This window comes from Cervus elaphus, chromosome 9, assembly GCF_910594005.1.
Source record: "Cervus elaphus chromosome 9, mCerEla1.1, whole genome shotgun sequence".
In the NCBI taxonomy this organism is placed as follows: domain Eukaryota; kingdom Metazoa; phylum Chordata; class Mammalia; order Artiodactyla; family Cervidae; genus Cervus; species Cervus elaphus.
This window is the reverse complement of record NC_057823.1, coordinates 24,253,436-24,276,376: the sequence shown is the minus strand read 5'-3', so window position 1 is coordinate 24,276,376 and position 22,941 is coordinate 24,253,436. Positions and strand designations below refer to the sequence as shown.

At 38.3% G+C, this 22,941-nt stretch overlaps 1 protein-coding gene across 3 annotated transcripts in view; it reads left to right on the top strand.

Moving 5' to 3' along the window:
* RAD50 (RAD50 double strand break repair protein) overlaps positions 1-22,941 on the top strand; it is a 248,484-nt gene that overhangs the window by 185,686 nt on the left and 39,857 nt on the right. For all 3 annotated transcript variants that reach the window (XM_043912144.1, XM_043912145.1, XM_043912143.1), the window contains 9 exons: positions 4,552-4,680; positions 4,897-5,062; positions 6,809-7,002; positions 7,335-7,541; positions 8,607-8,789; positions 9,594-9,751; positions 15,936-16,111; positions 16,605-16,842; positions 21,172-21,361. In XM_043912144.1, coding sequence (XP_043768079.1) covers positions 4,552-4,680; positions 4,897-5,062; positions 6,809-7,002; positions 7,335-7,541; positions 8,607-8,789; positions 9,594-9,751; positions 15,936-16,111; positions 16,605-16,842; positions 21,172-21,361 — 1,641 coding nt within the window. The remainder of the gene's footprint in view (positions 1-4,551; positions 4,681-4,896; positions 5,063-6,808; positions 7,003-7,334; positions 7,542-8,606; positions 8,790-9,593; positions 9,752-15,935; positions 16,112-16,604; positions 16,843-21,171; positions 21,362-22,941) is intronic.

Here is a 22,941-nt window from a genome sequence, read left to right as displayed (position 1 = left end):
GGTAACCCTGTGAAGTTTTTCAGACAAGAAAACTGAGGCACAGGTATTCATGTTGGAAGTAAGGGGTAAACCTAGGATTTAATTCCAGACCTCTCTGATTCCTAAACCCATACTTTTCTTCTTTGGTCAAATTTATCAAAATATAATTTACTTTTAATAAAATCCACACTTTTGAAATGACTATGATGAGTTTGGACAAACGCACACAGTAGTATTACTACTGCGGGTACAGTCAATATATGGAAACTTTCCATCACCTCCAAAAGTTCTTTCAAGTCTGTTTGTAGTCAGTCTGCTACCTCCACTCCCAGCCTTTGGTGGTCACTCATTTGTTTTGTGTTTTGCCTTTTCCAGAATGCCGCATCAGTGGAATCATGCATTATGTAGCCTTTGTGTCTGTTAGCGTAACAACTTTAAAATCTACCTATGTTGTTGCATGTTTGAGTAGCTCATTCCTTTTTATTGCTGAGGATATTCCAGCGTCAGGATATATTGCAGTTTGTTCATCTGTTCTTTTGTTGATGGACATTAGGTTGTTAACAGCTTTTAGCTATTACAAATAAAACTACTATAAACTTCTGTGTAGAGGTCTTTATTTGGAGATATGTTTTCATTTCTCTTGGGTAACTCCCTCAGTGTGAGTTGTTAGGTTATATATTAAGTGTGTGTTTTACCTTAGTTGCCGAACTACTTTTCAGAGGTCACTCTGTAGTCCCCAGCGATGTTTAAGAGTGTAGTTGTGCTTCATCCTCATCAGCGCTTAGTGTTACTGGTTTTCATTTCAGCCATTAACATAAACGTGTGGCTGCTGCTGCCGTTGCTGCTCGTCGCTTAGTCCTGCCCGACTTCCTGCGGCCCCGTGGACCACAGGGCGACAGGCCTCCCCGTCCTTCACCATCCCCCATAGTTTGCTCACATTCATGTCCATTGAGTTGGTGATGCCATCCAGCCATCTCGTCCTCTGTCGCCCTCATCTCCTTTTGCCCTCAGCCTTTCCCAGCATCAGGGTCCTTTCCAGTGAGTCGGCTCTTCTCAGGTGACCAGTGTATCGGAGCTTCAACTTCAGCATCAGTCCTTCCAGTGAATATTCAGGGTTGATTTCCTTTAGGACTGACTGATTTGATCTTGCTGTCCAAAGGACTTCAAGAGTCTTCTCTAGCACCACAGTTGAAAAGCATCAATTCTTTGGTGCTCATCCTTCTTTATGGTCCAACTCTCACATCCATACATGACTGCTGGAAAAACCATAGCTTTGACTATATGGACTTTGTCAGCAAAGTAATATCTCTGCTTTTTAATATGCTGTCTAGGTTGATCATAGCTTTTCTTCCAAGGAGATTTTTACTTCATCAAAATTAACATTTTCTTACAGTTTTTGCTTTTTGTTTCCTATCTAGGAAATCTTTGCCTGACTCAGGATCACAAAAATTTTCTTCTTGAAGTTTTATAGTCTTGAGTTCTTATATTTAAGTATGTTTCAGGTTAATTTTTTAATGCAGTATGAGGTGAGGTTGAGATGTACTTCTTTACATAGATGTCCAGTCATTCCAGCTCCCAGAGCCTGTGGTCTTCATTGTTGCACCACCTTGCCTCCCAGTGTCCTCCTCACCCATGTTTAAGTCTGGGACTCTGTACAAGTCCTTGGAGTCTCCTGCTCTACTCAGCAGGTACAGGCACACTTTGCTTTATTGTGCTCTGTAGATAACTGCTTTTTTCTTTTATTGATTTTTTTGTAGTAACTCTGTGTCAAGCAAGTGTGTTGGTGTCATTTTTCCAACAGCATTTGCTCATTTTGGAAGACAGCTGTGCTCACCACTGTATCACCAACGCCAGTTTGTGTCTCTGTGTCACATTTTGGTAATTCTTGGAATATTTCAAGCTTTTTCATTGTTATATTATTATGGTATTTTGTAATCAATGATCTTTGGTGTTGCTACTGTAATTGTTTTGGGGTGCCACAAACCACACCCATATAAGACAGCAAATATTTTATTGTTGTACTTCACTAAATTTCTTTTTTTAAGATGACACATTTAATCAATAAATGTTGTGTGTGTTCTTACTGCTCTACCACCTGTTCATTCCCCTTTCTCCCTCTTCTTCTGAGACACCTATTATTGAAATTAGACCAGTTATTAACCCTGTAAGGGCCTCTCACATCTTCAGGAGACAGGAAGAGTCACACATCTCTCACTTTAAATCAAAACCTAGAAATAATTAAGGTCAGTGAGGAGGGCATATCAAAAGCCATCACAGGCCAAAAGCTGGGTCTCATATGTCAAGTGGTTAGCCAGCTTGTGAATGCAAAGGAAAAAGTTTTTGAAGGAAATTAAAAGTGTTACTCCAGTGAACTCATAAATGATAAGAAAGTGAAACAGCATTATTGCTGATGTGGAGATTTTAGTTGTCTGGATAGAAGATCAAACCAGCCACAACATTCCCTTAAGTGAAAGCCTCATCCAGAGCCAGGTCCTAACTCTCTTCAATTCTGTGAAGGCTGAGAGGTAAGGACGCTGCAAAAGAAAGGTTTGAAAGTAGCCAGAGAATCTTAAGGTTTAAGGAAAGATATTGTCTCCCAAGACTTCAGAGTGCAAGGTAAAGCAGCAAATGCTCATACAGAAGCTGCAAGTTATACAGAAGACATAGCTAAGACCATGAATGAAGTTGACTTCATTGTACAGCAGATTTTCGCTGTAGGTGAAACAGCCTTATACTGATACAAGATACCATCTAGGACTGTCATGGCTAGAGAGAAGTTAATGCCTGGCCTCAAAGCTTCAAAGGTCAGGCTGACTGTTGTTAGGGACTAACATAGCATGTGACTTTTAAGTGGAAGCCAGTACTTGTTGACCATTCTGAAAATCTTAAGAGCCGTTAAAAATTATGTTATATCTACTATGCTTGTGTTCTATAAATGGAGCAACCTGGATGACAGTGTATCTATTCACAGCATGGTTCAGTGAATATTTTAAACCCATTGTTGAGATCTACTGCTCAAAAAAAAATTTTTTTTCCCAAAATATCCATAATTTTGCTCATCAACCATGTATCTGATCACCCAAGAGTGCTGATGGAGATGTACAATGAGATTTATGTTTTCATGTCTGCTAACATAGCATCCATTCTGCAGCTCATGGATCAAGAAGTCATTTTTCACTTTCATGTCTTTTTAAGAAATACATTTCATAAGGCTGTAGTTGCCATAGATAGTAATTCCAGTGATGGATCTGGGTAAATTGAAAACCTTCTGGAAAGGATTTACCATTCTAGATGCCATTAAGAATATTCATGATTCATGGGAACAGATCAAAATATGAACAGTGTTTTCTTTTAAGACATAATACTATTGCACACTTCTACATGGTAGTGTAAACAATTTCTATATACACTGTGAAGTCAAAAGATTTGTGTGACTTGGCTTTATTGCAATAATCACTTTATTGCAGTGGTCTGGAACTGAACCCACTTTGCTTGAGGTGTCATAATGTTTAGAGGGAATATATAGCAGCACTTAGTACAGTGTCTGCAATATAGCAAGTCTTTGATCACTGATAGCTATGACTATTATTGATAATTGTTTTTTAATCTCTCATTCAGCTAACGTACTAAACACTTGTTACATGTGCTGGGGAAGCATTGGTGAACAAAGTGAACAACGTTTCTATGATGATAACACACTACCTTTATATAAATCATAAGATATGGTGTTAGTGAAGTGAAAGTCGCTGAGTCATGGCCAACTCTTTTTGACCCCATGGACTACACAGTCCATGGACTTCTCCAGGCCAGAATACTAGAACACTGGAGTTGGTAGCCATTCCCTTCTCCAGGGGATCTTCCCAACCCAGGGATCGAACCGAGGTCTCCTGCAGTGCAGACAGATTCTTTACCAGCTGAGCCACCTTAGTATAATTTAGTAAATGACTTTGAAGTTGAGGATGCGTTTTGGTACAGGTATGAAAGCTTACAGTTGATATCTGTAATGTGCTAGTTTAAAAAGTGTCTTAGAAGAGGAATTGGTCAGCCTTAGAATTGTAGAGGAAAACACCGGAAGAATATCCCCAGCATCATCCAAGGAGGGAATTTTCTGAGCCAGGTCACCCATATTCCTAGGAGGTGAGGCAGCCAGCTGTTGCTAGAAGCAGGCCACTGAGATCATTTGTCACATTTCACTTGTGATGCAGCATGAGTTTCTAGTCCACTCAATAGTTCTAATTTCTTTTTTAATAAATAGTTATCCTTTTAAGGATTAAGTTCTTAAAATGTGGTATTTTACATAATGTGACTCCAGTTACCCAGTGACTGAATGACTTTTGTGAGAGGTGTTGAAGGTAGGGCATGGGCTTTGGAGTTAGAAGGGAGTTTATTTCCTTCTTTTCTTTATGAGCTATAAGGCGTTGCACGAGTTACAATGTCTAAAATCCTCAGTTTCTCTGTGCTCCATTTATAGCAATGTGACTAAGTGACTGGCCCTGGGACATATTATTTATCTTCAATTATTTGTGGTGTAAACTATAGTGAATTTTACTTATGCAGCGTGTTTATTTTCAGAATCGTCTAAAAGAAATTGAACAAAATCTCTCTAAAATAATGAGACTCGACAATGAAATTAAAGCTTTGGAAAGCCGAAAGAAGCAAATGGAAAAAGATAATAGTGAACTGGAACAGAAAATGGAAAAGGTTTGTGGTGGTAGAATTTTGTTCTACTTCAGAATTTTGAGATTATTTTCATGAACCTCATTTTATCCCATTTTGTCACTCATTTCCAAACATAGAAATCTTGATGTTTGTGTTACTTCCATGTTTATGTTAAAAGGAAGGATATTGAATAAGCTCTGGTTCATATTTTGTACCTCAGTGTGATACCTTGTTATACTTTATTTTCGTTCTACACAGGTTTTTCAAGGGTCTGATGAGCAACTAAATGATTTATATCACAATCACCAGAGAACAGTAAGGGAGAAAGAAAGGAGATTGGTAGACTGTCAGCGTGAACTGGAAAAATTAAATAAAGAATCTAGGCTTCTCAATCAAGAAAAATCAGAACTACTTGTGGAACAGGGTAGGACAGTGTTTACTTGTTTTTTTCCTGTATTATAATGTTATGAATTTTCTGTATGAATGATGAATCTCCAGGGAATTATGCTGTGTGAAAAAAGTCAGTCTCAAAAGATTATATGTTTCCATTTTATATGGCATTTTGAAATACTAAAATTTTAGAAATCTAGAATAGATTAGTGATTGCCAGGGGAGGAAGAATGGGAGGAGGGTTAGCATGATTATGGTTTTATAATTTTATTTACTTATTTATTTATTTATTTTTGGCTGTGCTGGGTCCTCACTGCTGCACAGGCTTTTCTGTCGTTGCAGAGAGTGGAGACTACTCTCTAGTTGTGGTGCCTGGGCTTCTCATTGGGGTGGCTTCTCTTATTGTAGAGCACAGGGTCTGGGACATGTGGGCTCAATAGTTGCAGTTCCCGGGTTCTAGAGAACTGGCTCAGTAGTTGTGGCACACAGGCTTAGTTGCTCCACAGCATGTGGGGGTCTTCCCAGGTCAGGGATCAAACCCATGTCTCCTGCGTTGGCAGGCTGATTTTCTACCAGTGAGTCACTCGGGAGGCCCTGGTTCTGGTTTTAAAAGAAAGAAGAGGGGTTCTTGTGGTATTTGAACTGCTCGATGTCTTGACTGTCATGGTGAATGTAAGAACCAACACAGCTGATAAAATCATATAAAACTTATACACACAGATACAATTTAAACTGGGGAGATAAAAGATTGGTGGATTGTATTAATGTCATTATCCTTATTGTGATATACTATAGTTTTGCAAAATGACTAAAAGAGAACATTGTTTTTCTACTCAACAACAGTTCTGACATCAGATGTGTAGGTTTTTCCACACCAAGCAATTTTCCAGTTATCAGTGGATACCAGGTGTCCTGTAATTTCATTCATTTCTGACATCCCTGGTCTGAAATTAGCACAGATCCCACAGATTAAGGTCTCAGTCCCGTGAGACTGTCCCTCACTTTACTTCAGATGCTGCTCCCAAGTCCCAGGTTGTCTAGCACCTGTACTTCTGACCAACTGGCTATATAAACCAGGGGTTTCCACAACTCCTTTCTCAGGTTCAGTAATTTTCTGTAACTTCCTAGAACTCAGGGAAACACTATCACCAGGTTATTAAGAATAGAGCTCAGGAACAAACAGATGGAAGAGGTGCATAGGGCAGGATAGGGGAGAGGGACATTGAGCTTCCATGCCTTCTCCACATGTGCAACTTGCCCAGCACCTCGATGGAAGCCCTTTGAGTGTCATTGCTTAGGGTTTTTATAAGTTGCATTAGGTAGGCCTGATTGATTAAGTCATTGGCCATTGGTGATTGAACTCAGACTTCAGCCCCTCCCCAGAAATGGGAGGGGTGGATATTGAAACTTCGGACTCTCTAATCACATAGTTGGTTCCTCTGATGACCAAGTCCCATCCTCCAAGAGTCACCTCATTAGAATAAACTCAGGTAAAGTTGAAAAGGGCTTACAATGAATAACCAAAGATACTCCTCTCACCCCTGTCACTGGGAAATTCTGAGTTTTTGGAGCTCTGTATCAATAACCAAGGACAAAACCAAATGTGGATTTCTTACTGTATCTCAATAATATAGTTACCATTGGGGAAACTGGGCAAAGGATATAAGAGATCTTGTTCTATTATTTTTTTTTTTTTTACAATTGCATGTAATGTACAATTGTCTTAATTTTTTTAAAAAATCAACTGATGAAAGAATTACTATGATTATGTTTTTTAAAGGCCGTCTACAACTACAAGCAGATCGTCATCAGGAACATATACGAGCTAGAGATTCATTAATTCAGTCTTTGGCAACACAGCTAGAATTGGATGGCTTTGAGCTTGGACCATTCAGTGAAAGACAGATAAAAAATTTTCACAAGCTTGTGAGAGAGAGGCAGGAAAAGGAAGCAGAAACTGCTAGCCATCTGTTGGTAAATACTGTTATTTTCTGTTTGTATCGCATTGTCTGGTTGAATTGTTTTAATTTTGGGGTGGATCTTATTTTGTCATATTTTTGGATTAATGTTATCCATTAAAATTAGCCATGAGGTAAAATTAAAACCTTTATGGAAGCAAATTTTGTAAAGTTTATAGTTATAAAAGTACAAAGGAAATACAGACCTACATTTCTTATTTGATTTTAGGTAAAAATTCTTTCTGTATTTTCCTCAGATTATATTACTTTTGCATCAAAGAAACTTTTCCTTAGTGGTGTTTTTTTTTTGTGAAAAACTGATGCTTATGCTTCTTGCTATGTATTTAGAATGACTTCGCAGGAAAAGAGGCTCTGAAACAAAAACAAATAGATGAGATAAGGGATAAGAAAACTGGACTGGGAAGAATAATTGAGCTAAAGTCAGAAATCCTAACTAAGAAGCAGAATGAGCTGAAAAATGTGAAGTACGAATTACAGCAGTTGGAAGGCTCTTCAGACAGGATTCTTGAACTGGACCAGGAGCTCACAAAAGCTGTAAGATACTCTGTGTAATCCAGTAGTTTTAAGGTGTAAGATATTTGGAAGTATTTTATCTTTTGCTAGTCCTAAGATTACGGCATTTTAATAAAAATGTCAACTTTGTCTATCAGTCTCCTATAAAATGAATTTATTTGGCTGTCTTAATCACCCATCTCTAATCCTGAAACCTGGTGTGCTGAAAATTAGAATCATCTAAGGAAGGTTTAAAAAAAATACTTAAACTTAGATCTTAAACCTTCCAAATAAAAGTCTCTTAAGAGTGGGATGTGGAAATGTATGTTCAAAACAGAACTGGGTGGTTCTTACAAGTAGTTGAGAACCACTTGTCTCAGTTTTAAAAAAAGTAGTATTTTCCCTCTAGGTTCCACACACTGTAGATATTATGATTAAATATATGATTAGATATATGATTATTGCCATGTTACCACTTTTTCTGTGGTAGAAACTTTCTTAGCCCACTTCTTCCTTCTGTGAATTTCCAAAATTTCTTCTCCGTTCCTAATCTGTTCCCTTCCCTCGTGTCTGTGTTAGCAAAATAAGCATCCTAAAACTTGGCAAATCCCTGCTTTTGGTCCCATCTTGATTATTTAAATGTTTCTTTTTGTTCCCATGCTTAACAGATAGCGTATATTTTTGTCAGTTTAACCGTTGATCACAATATTGCTCTGTTGTGATGGAGAGATACTGGTCAGGGACCACATCACATTTTCTGTATGCTAGGCAATGTGTAGTGAGTTACTTACTTCCTTGATAAATGCTTAATTATTGACTGAAGAGTCACTGAACTGTATACTTAGGCATATTTTTCTTAATTTTGACCTAATTTTCATTTTCACTCCTGTTTGACTCTTGTAGATTTATTTACTAAGTCTCTGCTCTTATAGTAAGGTAACTTTGTAAGATATTTCTTAAAAAGTTTATTCCTTCTGTTTTTCTGTTGTTGAATAAAATCTAAGTAGTATTTTGACCATTCTGAGGAGTAGCTGATTTCTAATACACTTTGCCATCATTTTAACCCAAAATGTTTAAACCTGTTCGTTTGTTTGAATTATCAATAAGGAACGTGAGCTAAGCAAGGCTGAGAAAAACAGCAATGTAGAAACTCTAAAAACAGAAGTAATAAGCCTTCAAAATGAGAAAGCAGACCTAGACAGGACCCTGCGTAAATTGGACCAGGAGATGGAGCAATTAAACCATCATACAGCAGCACGCACCCAGGTGGAGATGCTCACCAAAGACAAAGTATGACCTTTCTTTTTATTCTAGTTATACTCTCTGGTGTTTAAAACAGCTTATCTTACATTCATAATTGTTATACTATGAAGTATTTAGTTGGTATTGGCTTTATATTTTAAGGGTTAAGTGAGCTTTATGCTCTATAAAATAGACTTTCAGGCTTAAAAACTATACTCTAATTACAAAAAAAAAGAAACAGTACAAAAGTATTTACACAAACACATACATGTACATTTCTATTAATTTTTAACATATATCATACAGAAATTTTGATCTTCCCAAGTGACTCAGTGGTAAAGAATCTGCCTCCAGTGCAGGAGGCTCAAGAGACTCAGGTTCGATCCCTGGGTCGGGAAGATCCCCTGGAGAAGGGAGTGGCAGTCTATTCCAGTGTTCTTCCATGGAGACTTCCATGGAGAGAGGAGCCTGGCAGGCTAAAGTCCGTCGGGTCGCAGAGTCAGACATGGCTGAGAGACTGAGCATACACGTAGTTTTGCTCAGTTTTAATTTTTGTGTCATCAGACCTGTTATTCTTTCCTCTAATACTGTAAGAAGTTTTCAAGAGTTCCCTGGTGGCCAAGTATCACTGGCGGTTTCACTGCCATGGTCCAGCTCGGTCCTTGGTGAGGCAGCTGAGAGACTGCACAGGCTGCATGGCACAGCCAACATTAAACGTGATTTTTTTTCTTTTTCTCCTTGCATTTTCAGTTTTATTTTTAAGCCTAGAACTGTAATCAACCTAAAATTTGGGTTTATTCTTTATGTGGAGATACTGAGTTTCATTTTTAAAAGATTTTTTTTTCCCTTTAGGCTGACAAAGATGAACAAATCAGAAAAATAAAATACAGGCATAGTGATGAATTAACATCATTGTTAGGATATTTTCCCAACAAAAAACAGCTTGAAGACTGGCTTCATAGTAAATCAAAAGAAATTAATCAGACCAGGGACAGACTTGCCAAGTTGAAGTAAGTAGTTGTAACATTTGAAGATGTAATAGAAGTCTCTTATGTCATGCTTTCATTTTTAATTGTTTTGAAATCATTTATTGTCATGAAATGGTATGTCTTATTAATTGACTTTGATTCTCCTATATTTTACAAATTAAGTAAAATGGCAACAGTGATTTGAGCTTCTTGTTCCTTAAAAGTTTGCAGAACTAAGAGAAAGAATTAAAATATTCCTCTGTAAAAAGTGAGACTTGAAAATACAAAACTCCTAAAAGGTAATGTGGGGACAAGTTTCATTATGTTGAAATTGGCAATGATTTCTTGGTTATGACCCCAAAAATACAGGCAACAGAAGCAAAACTAGACAGATGGGACTACATCATACTTAAAAACTGCTACACAACAGAGGGTAAAGGCAATCCACGTAATGGGAGAAAACATTTGCAAGTGATATATCTGTTTAGGTGTGGTGGTTGTTCAGTCACTAAGTCATGTTCAACTCTTTGCAATCCCATGGACTGCAGCATGCCAGGGTTCCCTGTCCTTCACTGTCTCCTGGACTTTGCTAAAACTCATGTCCATGGAGTTGGTGATGCCATCCAACCATCTCATCCTCTGTTGCCCCCTCCTCCTGCCTCCTGCCCTCAGTCTTTCCCTGCATCAAGGTCTTTTCCAGTGAGTTGCTCTTCGCATCAGGTGGCCAGAGTATTGGAGCTTCAATTTCAGCATCAGTCCTTCCAATGAATATTCAAGGTTGATTTCCTTTAGGACTGACTGGTTTGATCTCCTTGCTGTCCAAGGGACTCTCAAGAGTTTTCTCTAGCGCCACATTTTGAAAGCATCAATTCTTCAGCACTCATCCTTTTTTATGGTCCAACTCTCACACCCATACATGACTGTTGGAAAAACTATGAAATGAAATGATGAAAGTCAATCATGTTGTGTCCAAATCTTTGCGACCCCATGAACTAGCCTGCCAGGCTCCTCTGCCCTTGGAATTCTCCAGGCAAGAATACTGGAGTGGGTAGCCATTCCCTTCTCCAGGGGATCTTCTCAACCCATGAATTAAACTTGGGTCTCCTGCATTGCAGGCAGATTGTTTACTGTCTGAGCCACCAGGGAAAAACCAGTTTTGACTATGGACCCTTGTCGGCAAAGTGATGTCTCTGCCTTTTAATATATTGTCTAAGTGACCATACCGTCGTGATTATCTGGATCATTAAGACCTGTTTTTGTTGTTCTTCTGTGTATTCTAGATACCTCTTCTGCTTCTGTTAGGACCTTGCTGTTTCTGTCCTTTATTATGCCCACCTTTGCCTGAAATATTCACTTGGTATCTCTAGTTTCCTTAAAGAGATCTGTAGTTTTTCCCATTCTGTTGTTTCCTTTTATATCTTTGCATTGTTCACCTATGAAAGCTTTCTCATCTCTCCTTGATACTCTCTGGAACTCTGCATTCATATCCCAATGGAATATCTTTCCCAGAACCTTTGCCTTGTGTTTCTCTTTTCTCAGCTGTATATAAGGCCTCCTCAGACAACCATTTTGCCTCCTTGCATTTCTTGTTCTTTGGGATAGTTTTGATCACCGCTAGTGTTATGAACCTCCGTCCATAGTTCTTCAGGGACTGTGTCCACCAGATCTAATCCCTTGAATCTATTTGTCATCTCCATTGTATAATCATAAGGGATTTGATTTAGGTCATACCTGAACTAGTGGTTCAGGTCTAGTGGTTTTCCCTGCTTTCTTCAATTTAAGTCTGAATTTTGCAGTAAGGCGTTCATGATCTGAGCCACAGTCAGCTCCAGGTCTTGTTTTTGCTGACTGTATAGAGCTTCTCCATCTTCGGCTGCAAAGGATATAATCACTCTGATTTTGGTATTGACCATCTGGTGATGTCCATATGTATAGTTGTCTCTTGTGCTATTGTAAGACGGTGTTTGCTATGACCAGTGCGTTCTCTTGGCAAAAGTCCATTATTTTTTGCCCTGCTTCATTTTGTACTCCAAGGCCAAACTTGCTTGTTACTCCAGGTGTCTCTTGACTTCCTAGTTTTGCATTCCAATCCCCTATGAAGAAAAGGACATCATTTTTTGGTTTTAGTTCTAGAAGGTCTTGTAGGTCTTCATAGAACTGTATGCTTTCAGCTTCTTTGGCATTAATGGTTGGGGCACAGACTTGGATTACAGTGATATTGAATGGTTTGCCTTGGAAACAAACCGAGATCATTCTGTTGTTTTGAGATTGCACCCAAGTACTGCACTGATGTGAAGAGCTGACTCATTGGAAAAGACCCTGATGCTGGGAAAGATTGAGGGCATGAGGAGAAGGGGGCAACAGAGGATGAGATGGTCGGATGGCATCACTGACTCGATGGACATGAGTGTGAGCAAACTCCGGGAGATGGTGAAGGACAGGGAAGCCTGGCATGCTGCAGTCCATGGAGTTGCAAAGAGTCAATACGACTGAGCAACTGAACACAAACATCAACTGCATTTTGGACTCTCTTGTTGACTATGAGGGCTGCTCCATTTCTTCTAAGGGATTCTTGCCCACAGTAGTAGATACAACGGTCACCTGAGTTAAATTTGCTCATTCCTATCCATTTTAGTTCACTGTTTCCTAAAGTGTCAATGCTCACTCTTGCCATCTCCTGCTTGACCACGTCCAGTTTACCTTGATTCATGGACCTAACATTCCAGGTTCTTATGCAATATTGTTCTTTACTGCATTGGACTTTACTTTCACCACCAGATACATCTACAACTGAGCGTCATTTCCACTTTGGCCCAGCCTCTTCGTTCTTTCTAGAGCTATTTCTTCACTATTCCCCAGTAGCATATTGGACCCCTACCAACCTGGTGGGCTCATCTTCCGGTGTCATATCTTTTTGCCTTTTCCATGAACAATATGAACAATATGATTAAGGGTTAATATCCAGAATATATAAAGAACTCTTACAATTTGGTAATGAAAAAACAAATACCCAGATTAAAAAATGTCAAAGGACTTGAAGAGCAGTTTCTCCAATAGATATACAACTAGCCAACAAGCATATAGAAAGATACTCAGAATTGCTAATCATTAAGGAAATGCAAATCAAAACCATGGTGATATATCACTCCATACTGGTTAGGATGATAGTTATCAAAACAACAGGAAATACAGTAGTGGGTTATAATAACCTATAATAGAAAATGAAAGAGTAATATGTATATAACAGAATCACTTTGCTGTGCAGCTAACACTAACACATTGTAATTCAACTATACTTCAATTAAGTAAAATAAGTTTTTTAAAAACCCAGAAAACAAGTGTTGGTGAGGATATTGAGAAATTGGAACTCTGTGCACTATTCGTGGGAATGTAAAATGGTGCAGTTACTATAGAAAACCTTGGAGGTTCTTCAGAAATTAGGAAAAGAATAACCAGATGATTGAGCAGCTCCACTTGTGGGTATATATTCAAATGAAAACATGATCTCAAGGAAATATTTGTTAGTCCATGTTCACTGCAGCATTATTCACAATAGCCAACAGGTGGAAGCAACCTGAATGCTTATTGATGGATGGATAAATAAAATTTGGTGTAGTATAATGGAATATTATTTATCTTTGTAAGAGAAGGAAATCTTGTGTGTTGAGAAACCTTGAGGGTATTAAGTGAAGTATACTAGTCACAAAAAGTACTACATGGTTCCACTTAAATGAAGTATTCAAAGTTGTCAAACTCTTAGATACAGAAAGTATATATACTGGAGGTTCAGAGTAGCTAGAGGATGAGGGTGGGGTGGGGTGGGGTGTGTTGTTCAGTGGGTATAGAGTTCAGTTTTGTAAGATGAAAAAGCTTTAGAGATCTGTTACACAAAAATGTGCATCCAGTTAATACCACCATGCCATACAATTTAAAATGGGTAAGGTGTTAAATTTTGTTTTTTCCACAGTTTAAAAAAAGTGATCATTTTTTTCAAATATCACCTTGAGTGGTATTTAGATAGGAGGGTCAAAAATCCCACACATTTTTGAGGAAGATGGTGAATTTGGCCATGTTAAATTTATATTTCTTGTGGAAATGTCTGTTAGGGAATAAAATATTGGAGTTTGAGGTTTAATAGATTGGAAGTTGTTGCTTTGCAAATGATACTTGCGTCAGTAGTACATAACAACTTGGAGTTATTCAAAGAGAAGAGAAAGAATTGTAGTCAGATTCCTGGAAAACACCAGCATTTAAACTGTTGGCGAGCAAGGGAAGAGGAAGCAAGAGAACCAAATGCCCAGGGAGCCAGGGTATGAGCAAGAGAGGAGTGTTATTTGGTTTGCCTTGAGAAAATATTCTTCCAAGGAGGAGCCCAAATGTTTGTGGTGCTGTTAAAATAGTGATCTTAATGAGCAGTGCTCAATGTCTAGGATGGTGAAAGCATCATCTGCATGTTATTTTATTTCCAAATTTTTACTGCAACTCACAATGGAAAGTATCAAGATGAGGCATGTGTGCACTCATGAATATTTATCTGAAACAAATTTCTTAAAATAGTACCAGTACTAACTATGCTTAATCCACTCCAATATATTCTGCATAGTATATTCAGTTTTTCAAAATATGCTGACTATAATACATTAAATTGATTACATGACTTACCTAATGTGTCAAAACCTGTACATTGAAAACCCCTGATTTGTATGGGCACGGAGGCTGGCTAGGATAATATTTAAGAGCTGGAGTGGAAATTAATTGTACTAGTGAGCAAAGTCTGGTGAATGAGAGGGAATGCGCGATCAGGTTGTAAAAACTGGTTTGGCCAAGCTGTTTGTTCGGTTTTTCCTCTGAGATGGCTCTGGTAGCTCTAGTTGTCTTTAACTTCATTCAGAGCGATTTTGTTAGATTGTATTGTGACAGCTGTCCCGTCAGCATGCTTTTTAAAATAAATACATAAAATGTCCCCAAATTGGTGAATTTTGTGTAGCCATTTTAGTATTGAAGATGAAAGAGAAAAGCAGCATTTTCACATATTATGCTTTGTTATTTCAAGAAAAGTAAAAATGCAACTGAAACACCAAAATGATTTGTGCCATATATAGAGAAGGTACTCTGGTTGAAAACAGTCCATGTTATGTCATGCGAGATGTAGCTGACATACTCAAAATATCCACATCAAGCTCTGAAAATCATTTGCACCAGCTTGGTTGTGTTAATCGATTTGATGTTTGGCTTCCACATAAATTGAGTGAAAAACCTTCTTGACCATATTTCCACATGCAATTCTCAACTGAAACATAACAAAAAGTTCCATTTTTAAAAGAAATTGTGACAGGCAATGAAGAGTGGAAACTGTACAATAATATGGAATGGAAGAGATCGTGGGTCAAGGAAAGTGAACACCACCAACCACACACCAAAGACCAATCTTCATCCAGAGAAGTTGATATTGTGTATATGGTGGGATTGGAAGTGAGTCCTCTACTATTAACTCTTTCCAAAAAACCAAACAGTTCCAACAAGTACAGCTGCAAATTAAACTAACTGAAATTCTCTTAATGGAAAAAATTTCAGTTCTTTGGAAGACCGTAAAAGGCACCTGGAACAAACTAGTTCTTTACTCAAAAAGATAAAAAGTTTTCAGAAGATGGAATTATGAGTTGCTTAGAAAATGGCAGAAGGTAGTGGAACAAAACAGTGAATATATTGTTCAGTAAAGTTCTTGATGAAAATGAAAAATGTGTCTTTTAGTTTTACTTTGAAACCAAAGGAAGCTTTTGGCCAACTCATTGGATGACAGCAACAAAGAGGGAACAAAGGAAAAATTTTTTACTGGAGGGAATGGAAGTACAGTTTGGAAAGGGTTCAGACAGAGTTAAGTGAATGCTCTCCTTTTTTCTAATTTCCCTCCAGTAGATCTGTGAAGCATATTCTCCTTGCTAAGGTTCTTAATGCAAGATCTCAGACCATGATCCCCCCTCAAACCAAGCAGAGTTCGGTCTGTACACATTCTTCTGGGAGCAGGTGTCTGACCAGAGTGAGTCAGTATACTATAGGAGTAGAGTGCAGGCAGGAGTGGACTGTTGCCATGACTTCTAAAAAAGAAAAAGCACTTGGTCACAGCAGACTATTGTAGTATTTTCTGGCAGAGTTTGTCTTGTATCTGCCTTCACACTTTGAATTCATTTCTCATATTTTAAAATTGTAATCTATTTTCTTATTTTAGCAAGGAACTAGCTTCAGCTGAGCAAAATAAAAATCATATAAATATTGAGCTAAAAAGGAAGGAAGAGCAGTTGTCCAGCTATGAAGACAAACTGTTTGATGTCTGTGGTAGCCAGGATTTTGAAAATGACTTGGACAGACTTAAAGAAGAAATTGAAAAATCATCAAAACAACGAGGTAAGTTACCTTCTTTATGTTATCAGGGCATTTTCATGTTTTTGAATTTTTGTTCACAGGTAGCTGTTAAGGATGGGAGATTTAAAAACTTGGTGCTGGAGCCAGGTGGCTCAAGTTTCACTTCTGGTTCTACAACCTACTTGCTTTATGACTTTGGACAGATTATTGAAACTTTTTATACTTCAGATTCATTGCCTGAGGACATAATTGCCTAGGACGTTGGGGAGGAGTAAATGAGATTATAGTGTCTGGCACATAACACTCTCTATAAGTTTTGTTATACTTTTTGTGTTACCAGAAAATAATTTATATAAATCTGAATGTATTGTGCCCTTGAGAAGATTTAAATGTCAGAATTTTTATTTCTTTCATAGTGTGTTTATAAAGCAAGAAGAGTATCATGTATTTACAGAAAAGGATAGAAGTATATTAACAAAACCATATTTCATATGCATCTCACTGAGAATGTATATATGCATATGTTTTTAAATAGCCATGCTGGCTGGAGCGACGGCAGTTTACTCCCAGTTCATTGCTCAGCTGACGGATGAAGACCAGGCGTGTTGCCCTGTCTGTCAGAGAGGTTTTCAGACAGAAGCTGAATTGCAAGAAGTCATCAGTGATTTGCAGTCCAAGCTGAGGCTTGCTCCAGATAAGCTCAAGTCGACAGAATCAGAGCTAAAGAAAAAAGAAAAGCGGCGTGATGAAATGCTGGGACTAGTGCCCATGAGGTGAGAAGAGCCGTTTCCCATTACCGTGCCTGTAGAGCAGCACTGTGAGAGATGCCTCTCTGCCTCCTGGCATAGGGTGGGTATTCGGTTAGCAGGAGTTGAGTGAATAGAGGTTGAAGTCAGGAATCTCAGCCAGAATGTTCCTTCCCTGTTAATTTATGTGATAAGAAAGAATTGTTTTCTTTCAAAGTAAGTTTGTTTCTTAAACTACTCACAGGATGGATACATTCTTTACTCTGTGAGTGTGTGTGTGTGTTTCATCCCTGAGACTTGGGTTGAGGGCAGAAATTTTAAAATCTAAATTTTCAGACTATTTGCTGATGTGTCACTTCCTAAACCCAGCAGAAGAATTAGAGTACTGGAAAGCCCCCCTTAAGAGACAAGTTTTAAACTATACTTAGGTTTTTCTCACTTCCAGAAAGAATGAATTATAGATGATTTCTATTGTTTATTTTTCCCTCTCTTCTATAAGAAATCCAGATGATGGTCTATTTATAAATAAAATCAAGTCAGAGAGTATGTGAAGATTGCCTTGGTATTTCCCAGAACATAGAGCACAAAAATGGTCACAGAAACCAATAAGACATGAGCTTCATGGAGCTGATGATCTTTGTAAGGAAATGCATTAGTTAGGAAAAAAGAAGCCAGTGGACTATAGAATGACGGTAGTATTTTGAGGGAAGGAGGAGGAATGTAAAACATAGAAAAGTGATTTGACTCATTAAAGAGAAGGAAAGGGGAGAGGGGAATTAGACCAGTGTGTATAAAGGACAGGGAAGAGTGAGACATGTGCTGCAGTCGAAACATTATCTGGAGTTGGAGAACTTATTTGTAGTGACTGATTCCCATAAGTAGGGAAGACAGAGCTGCATTATGTTCATTCCTAGTTACAGCTCTGTCTTTTAGGTGATGGGGAGCCATCCTCAGGGATTTAATGAAAAATGTGTCTTAGGAAAATTAATCTAATGTTAATACATTGAATGGATGAAAGTGAGAAAAACTCTAAAAGCAAAAAAGGAGGAGGGTATGTTGACTTGGAAAACTGAAGAGGAGTGCAAGGAAAAGGAGAAGGAAAGATGCAAGAAGATGTGCTTTGTGGTAGCCAGCCTGTAAGATGGTCCCCAGTGATCCTTGCCTCCTGGTATTCACATTCTTGCAGAGTTGTCTCATGTTCCAGGATGGGTTCCAGGATATGTAACCAGTAAAATACAACAGAAGTGATCACAGGTTCCTTCGAGGATCAGGTTATATAAGACACTATAGCTTCCCGCTCTCCTTTTCTTTCTCTTGGATCTGGGGGAAGCCAGCTGCTGTGTTGTGAGCAGCCCTGTGGAGGGACCCACTTGGTGAGGACCTGAGGCCTTTGAACAACCACATGAGTGAGTGTACCATTTGGAAGCAGATTTTCCAGCAATAATACCTTCAGATGACTGCAGCTCACAGCTTGACCGCACCTTCAGTAACACACCCTGAGTCAAAAATACCCAAGTAGCAGCTAATCCTCCTATCTGTGGGAAATAAGTGCTATTGTGTTTTAAGCTGCTAAGTTTTGGGGTGTTGTGTTATGTAGCGATAGATAACTAATATAATCATCAAGAATAAAAACCAGATCATTAGGGGCTACAGAGAGCATGTCATATGGTGACAAAAGCAATAATTTGAGAATGAAAAGGAATAAGGCAAGATCTTAAAAAGAAAGACATTAAGTGAAAGATAAAATTAGAAGTTGGTAGAATGAAGACTCCTACTTGATGACTAACCAGCTGTAATGAACTGTGTAATCACAGCTGGGAGCCTGGTATAATGAATGACCAGCAATGCTGAGGAATCTATTTTAAGGCAAGAGCAAACTGCTGTTCTGTGAGCATTCAGACCATATGTATTTCATACTAAAGTTCCATAATCCTGAGAAATAGAGCTGGACAATAGACAAAAATAAAGCTACTTTGTGACCAAAAAAAAAAAGAAGTTGGTAGAAAGTACATGTAGTTCTGTGTCAAACTGGTAAATTATGAAGAGCAGAAATCAACACTGTATTGATATTTTAGGACCCTTGCCAACATAGCTCCCCTTGTCAGAGTAAGGTATGTATCTTATTCATTGTTGTGCCTCCATAATTCTCTGTGTTTTGTAAGTTTGGTAAGTAACTGTTTGCTGAATGAATAAGAACTGTAGTAACTGTAGTTCCATGTGTTTATTGCTGCCTAACAAACCCCCCTCAGAACTTGGTACCTCACAACAATGATTTATTATGATCTTCCATGGTTCTGTGGGATAATTGGGCCTAACTAAGTGGGACTGGGGGCAGAGGAGAAGGGGACGACAGAAGATGAGATGGCATCACTGACTCGATGGACATGAGTTTGAGTAAACTCCAGGAGTTGGTGATGGACAGGGAGGCCTGGTGTGCCGCAATTCATGGGGTCACAAAGAGTCAGACACGACTGAGCGACTGAACTGAACTGAACTGAACTGAAGTAGTTCTTATTTGGGGTATTTCATGCAATTGCAGTCAGATGTTGGCTGCAGTCATTTCAAGGCTCTACTGGCCTGGACATTCAGTAGAGTTCACTCATATGGCCGGTGATGGTGCTGACTGTTGGCTACGAGCTCATCTGAGGCTCTCCTGGCCTGGACATTCACGATGGTTCACTCACATGGTTGGTGGTGATGCTGACGGTTGGCCACGGGCTTACCTGGGCCGTCACACAGAATGCCTTCATTTGACCTCCACCTGTGTCTTGGACTTTTGGCAGCATAGTGGCTAGATTGCCACAGGAAGTATTCTAATAGCAAATGTGTTAAGGCCTGGGCCCAGAAGCTCATAGTGTTACTTCTGCTGTTTTTTATTGGTCATAGTGTTGCTGCTATTTTTTACTGCTATTTTTTTACATAGACCACGTCTATGTGTGTATGCAAATGTAAAAATGGGGTTAAAATTTAATGGATGCCTATAGTTCTCCACAAAGATCACCCAGTCAAGTGAATGCTTGATTGTCATTAGGCTGTTGTAGCTTTGTCACTTTTTAGGTAGTGGGCACATAACTTAAGACAAACTTAGGGTCCATAACATCAGGAAATAATGTGAACATGAATTATTCATAATCTAAATACATTCATATTTATTCAGGAAAGTTTTTCATTGCTCTGGTATAAAAGATTACAGGTCTTTTGTCACCACAGATTGGTTGATTGGCATTTCTTGGTCATAGTGTGGACTTTTAAAAAATCATTAAGTAATAACAGTGTAATAGCTAATGCTTGAGTTTCTAGTTTATTATAAGATTCTCATTAGAAATCAGTTTATCATACTAATTTGATTTTGATTAAGAATTTAAAACTTTTCTGAAATAAGCTTAATAGCTTTTTATTTTTCAGATTAAATACAAGTTTTGTTGTTTCCAAGGTATTAACAAAAACAGGTTTGGGGCCAGTACCTGCCACAGGGGTGTTAATTCATTGGCTGGAATAGCAGTAGTAAAGTGGGTTTAACAGCTTTTGTACCATAAACCCATGTAGCATTTGACTGAATGGTTTCCTTCCTTCCTTCTTCTTTTCTTCCATCCTTCATTTTTCTAACGTTTAAAGTTTTTATTTTAAAAGTTTTAAACTTTTAAAACTTTTAATTTGTAATTTTACACTTAAAGAAAATTTAGGTAGTACAGAGAGTTCACATACATCCTTCACCCCGTTTCTCCTGATGTTCACAATTTATGTTACCATAATATGGCTGTCAAAATCAAGAAATTAACTTTGGTGTAATTCTATTAAACTACAAACCACATTTGAATTTTAGCAGTCTTTCTGTTAATATCCCTTTTCTATTTCAGGATCCAACTTAGGATCTCCACATTGCATGTAGTAATTATCCTTGTTATTAATATTTATCCTTAGGCTCTTGTGTGGTCTACCATAGTTCTTTGTCTTTCATGATCTTGACACTTCTGATGAGTATGGTCTTGGTAATTTGTAAAATATCCTTCAGTTTGGCAGACAGCGTGGTAAAATTGTTGCTATCAAGATCTCTTAATAGGTACTAAAATCAGTGGACAAAGGTTTGAGGAAAAACCGAATGTTTACATTGTCTTCAGTGTACTTCTCCTAGGTTTTTATTGATTACATAGAGAAAAATAGTAACTTTACAATGGATAAATCTGGCTTACACTGTCTTTACTAAGTAAGAGTAACATAATGACATCATGTGCCCACTAAAGATGCCCTGAGAAGGATACAACATCACTTCTATGGTATTCTTGCCAAAAATATGTAACCTCCATCTCTTTATGAAGAAACATTACATTGCTTATTTTTAATTGTGTTTTTGTGAAGGCAAAGCATAATTGATTTGAAGGAGAAGGAAATACCAGAATTAAGAAATAAACTGCAGAACGTGAACAGAGACATACAGCGCCTCAAGAATGACATAGAAGAACAGGAAACACTCTTGGGTGCAATTATACCTGAGGAAGAAAGTGCTAAAGTGTGTCTGACAGATGTTACAATTATGGAGAGGCTCCAGGTACAGTTACTGCAGTTTAAAGATGAATAAAACTTGTTTCATGGTGGTTTGAAAATGACATGTGAGTGTTTAAATAGCTAGTTTTCTGGTACAAATTGTGTTCCCTATTCTGAATTTCAGGTAGTTTCAGGGAGTAACTGCTTAACTTACATTTCTGAGTTTAGTTCTTTTTATCCATAAGTTAGGAGAATTATGTTTATTTTTCTTTTTTAGTCTGCTTCCTTTAATTTGCTTTAGTCTGCTTCCTTTAATCCAATAGTCAGTTGGGTCTGACTCATTGTGGCCCCATGGACTGTAGCGCACCAGGTTCCTCTCTCCATGGGAATCTTTTCAGGCAAGAATACTGGAGCAGATTGCCATTTCCTTCTCCACAGATCTTCCCAACCCAGGGATCAGACCCATGTCTCTTGTGTTTCCTGCATTGGCAGGCAGATTCTTTACCACTGAGCCACCTGGGAAGATGCCTTTTATTTTCATCATTTAAATTAACTTAAGCATAAAATTAAGAGACTAGAGAGCTCTTCAAGAAAATTAGAGATACCAAGGGAACATTTCATGCAAAGATGGGCACAATAATGGACAGAAATGGTGTGGACCTAACAGAAGCAGAAGATATTAAGAAGAGGTGGCAAGAATACACAGAAGAACTACACAAAAAAGGTCTTCATGACCCACATAATGACAATGGTGTGATCACTCACCTAGAGCCAGACATCCTGGAATGTGAAGTCAAGTGGGCCTTAGGAAGCTTCACTATGAACAAAGCTAGTGGAGGTGATGGAATTCCAGCTGAGCTCTTTCAAATCCTAAAATATGATGCTGTGAAAGAGCTGCACTTAGTATGCCAACAAATTTGGAAAACTCAGCAGTGGCCACAGGACTGGGAAAGGTCAGTTTTCATTCCAATCTCAAGGAAAGGCAATACCAAAGAACGTTCAAACTCCCGCACAATTACACTCATCTTACATGCTAGCAAAGTAATGCTCAAGATTCTCCAAGCCAAGCTTCAATAGTACATGAACTGTGAACTTCCAGATGTTCAAGCTGGATTTAGAAAAGGCAGAGGAACCAGAGATCAAATTGCCAACATTCATTGGATCATAGAAAAAGCAAGAGAATTCCAGAAAAACATCTGCTGTATTGACTATGCCAAAGCCTTTGACTGTGTGGATCACAACCAACTGTGGAAAATTCTTAAAGAGATAGGACTGCCTGACCACCTTACCTGCCTCCTGAGAAATCTGTATGCAGGTCAAGAAGCAACAGTTAGAACCAGCTGTGAAACAATGGACTGGTTCCAAGTTGAGAAAGGAGTACGTCAAGGCTATATACTGTCACCCTGCTTGTTTAACTTATATGCAGAGTACATCATGAAAAATTCTGGGCTGGATGAAGCACAAACTGGAATCAAGATTGCCAGGAGAAATATCAGTAACCTCAGATAAGCATATGACACCACCCTTAAGGCAGAAAGCAAAGAAGAACTAAAGAGCCTCTTGGTGAAAGTGAAAGAGGAGAGTGAAAAAGCTGGCTTAAAACTCAACATTCAAAAAACTTAAGATCATGGCATCCAGTCCCAT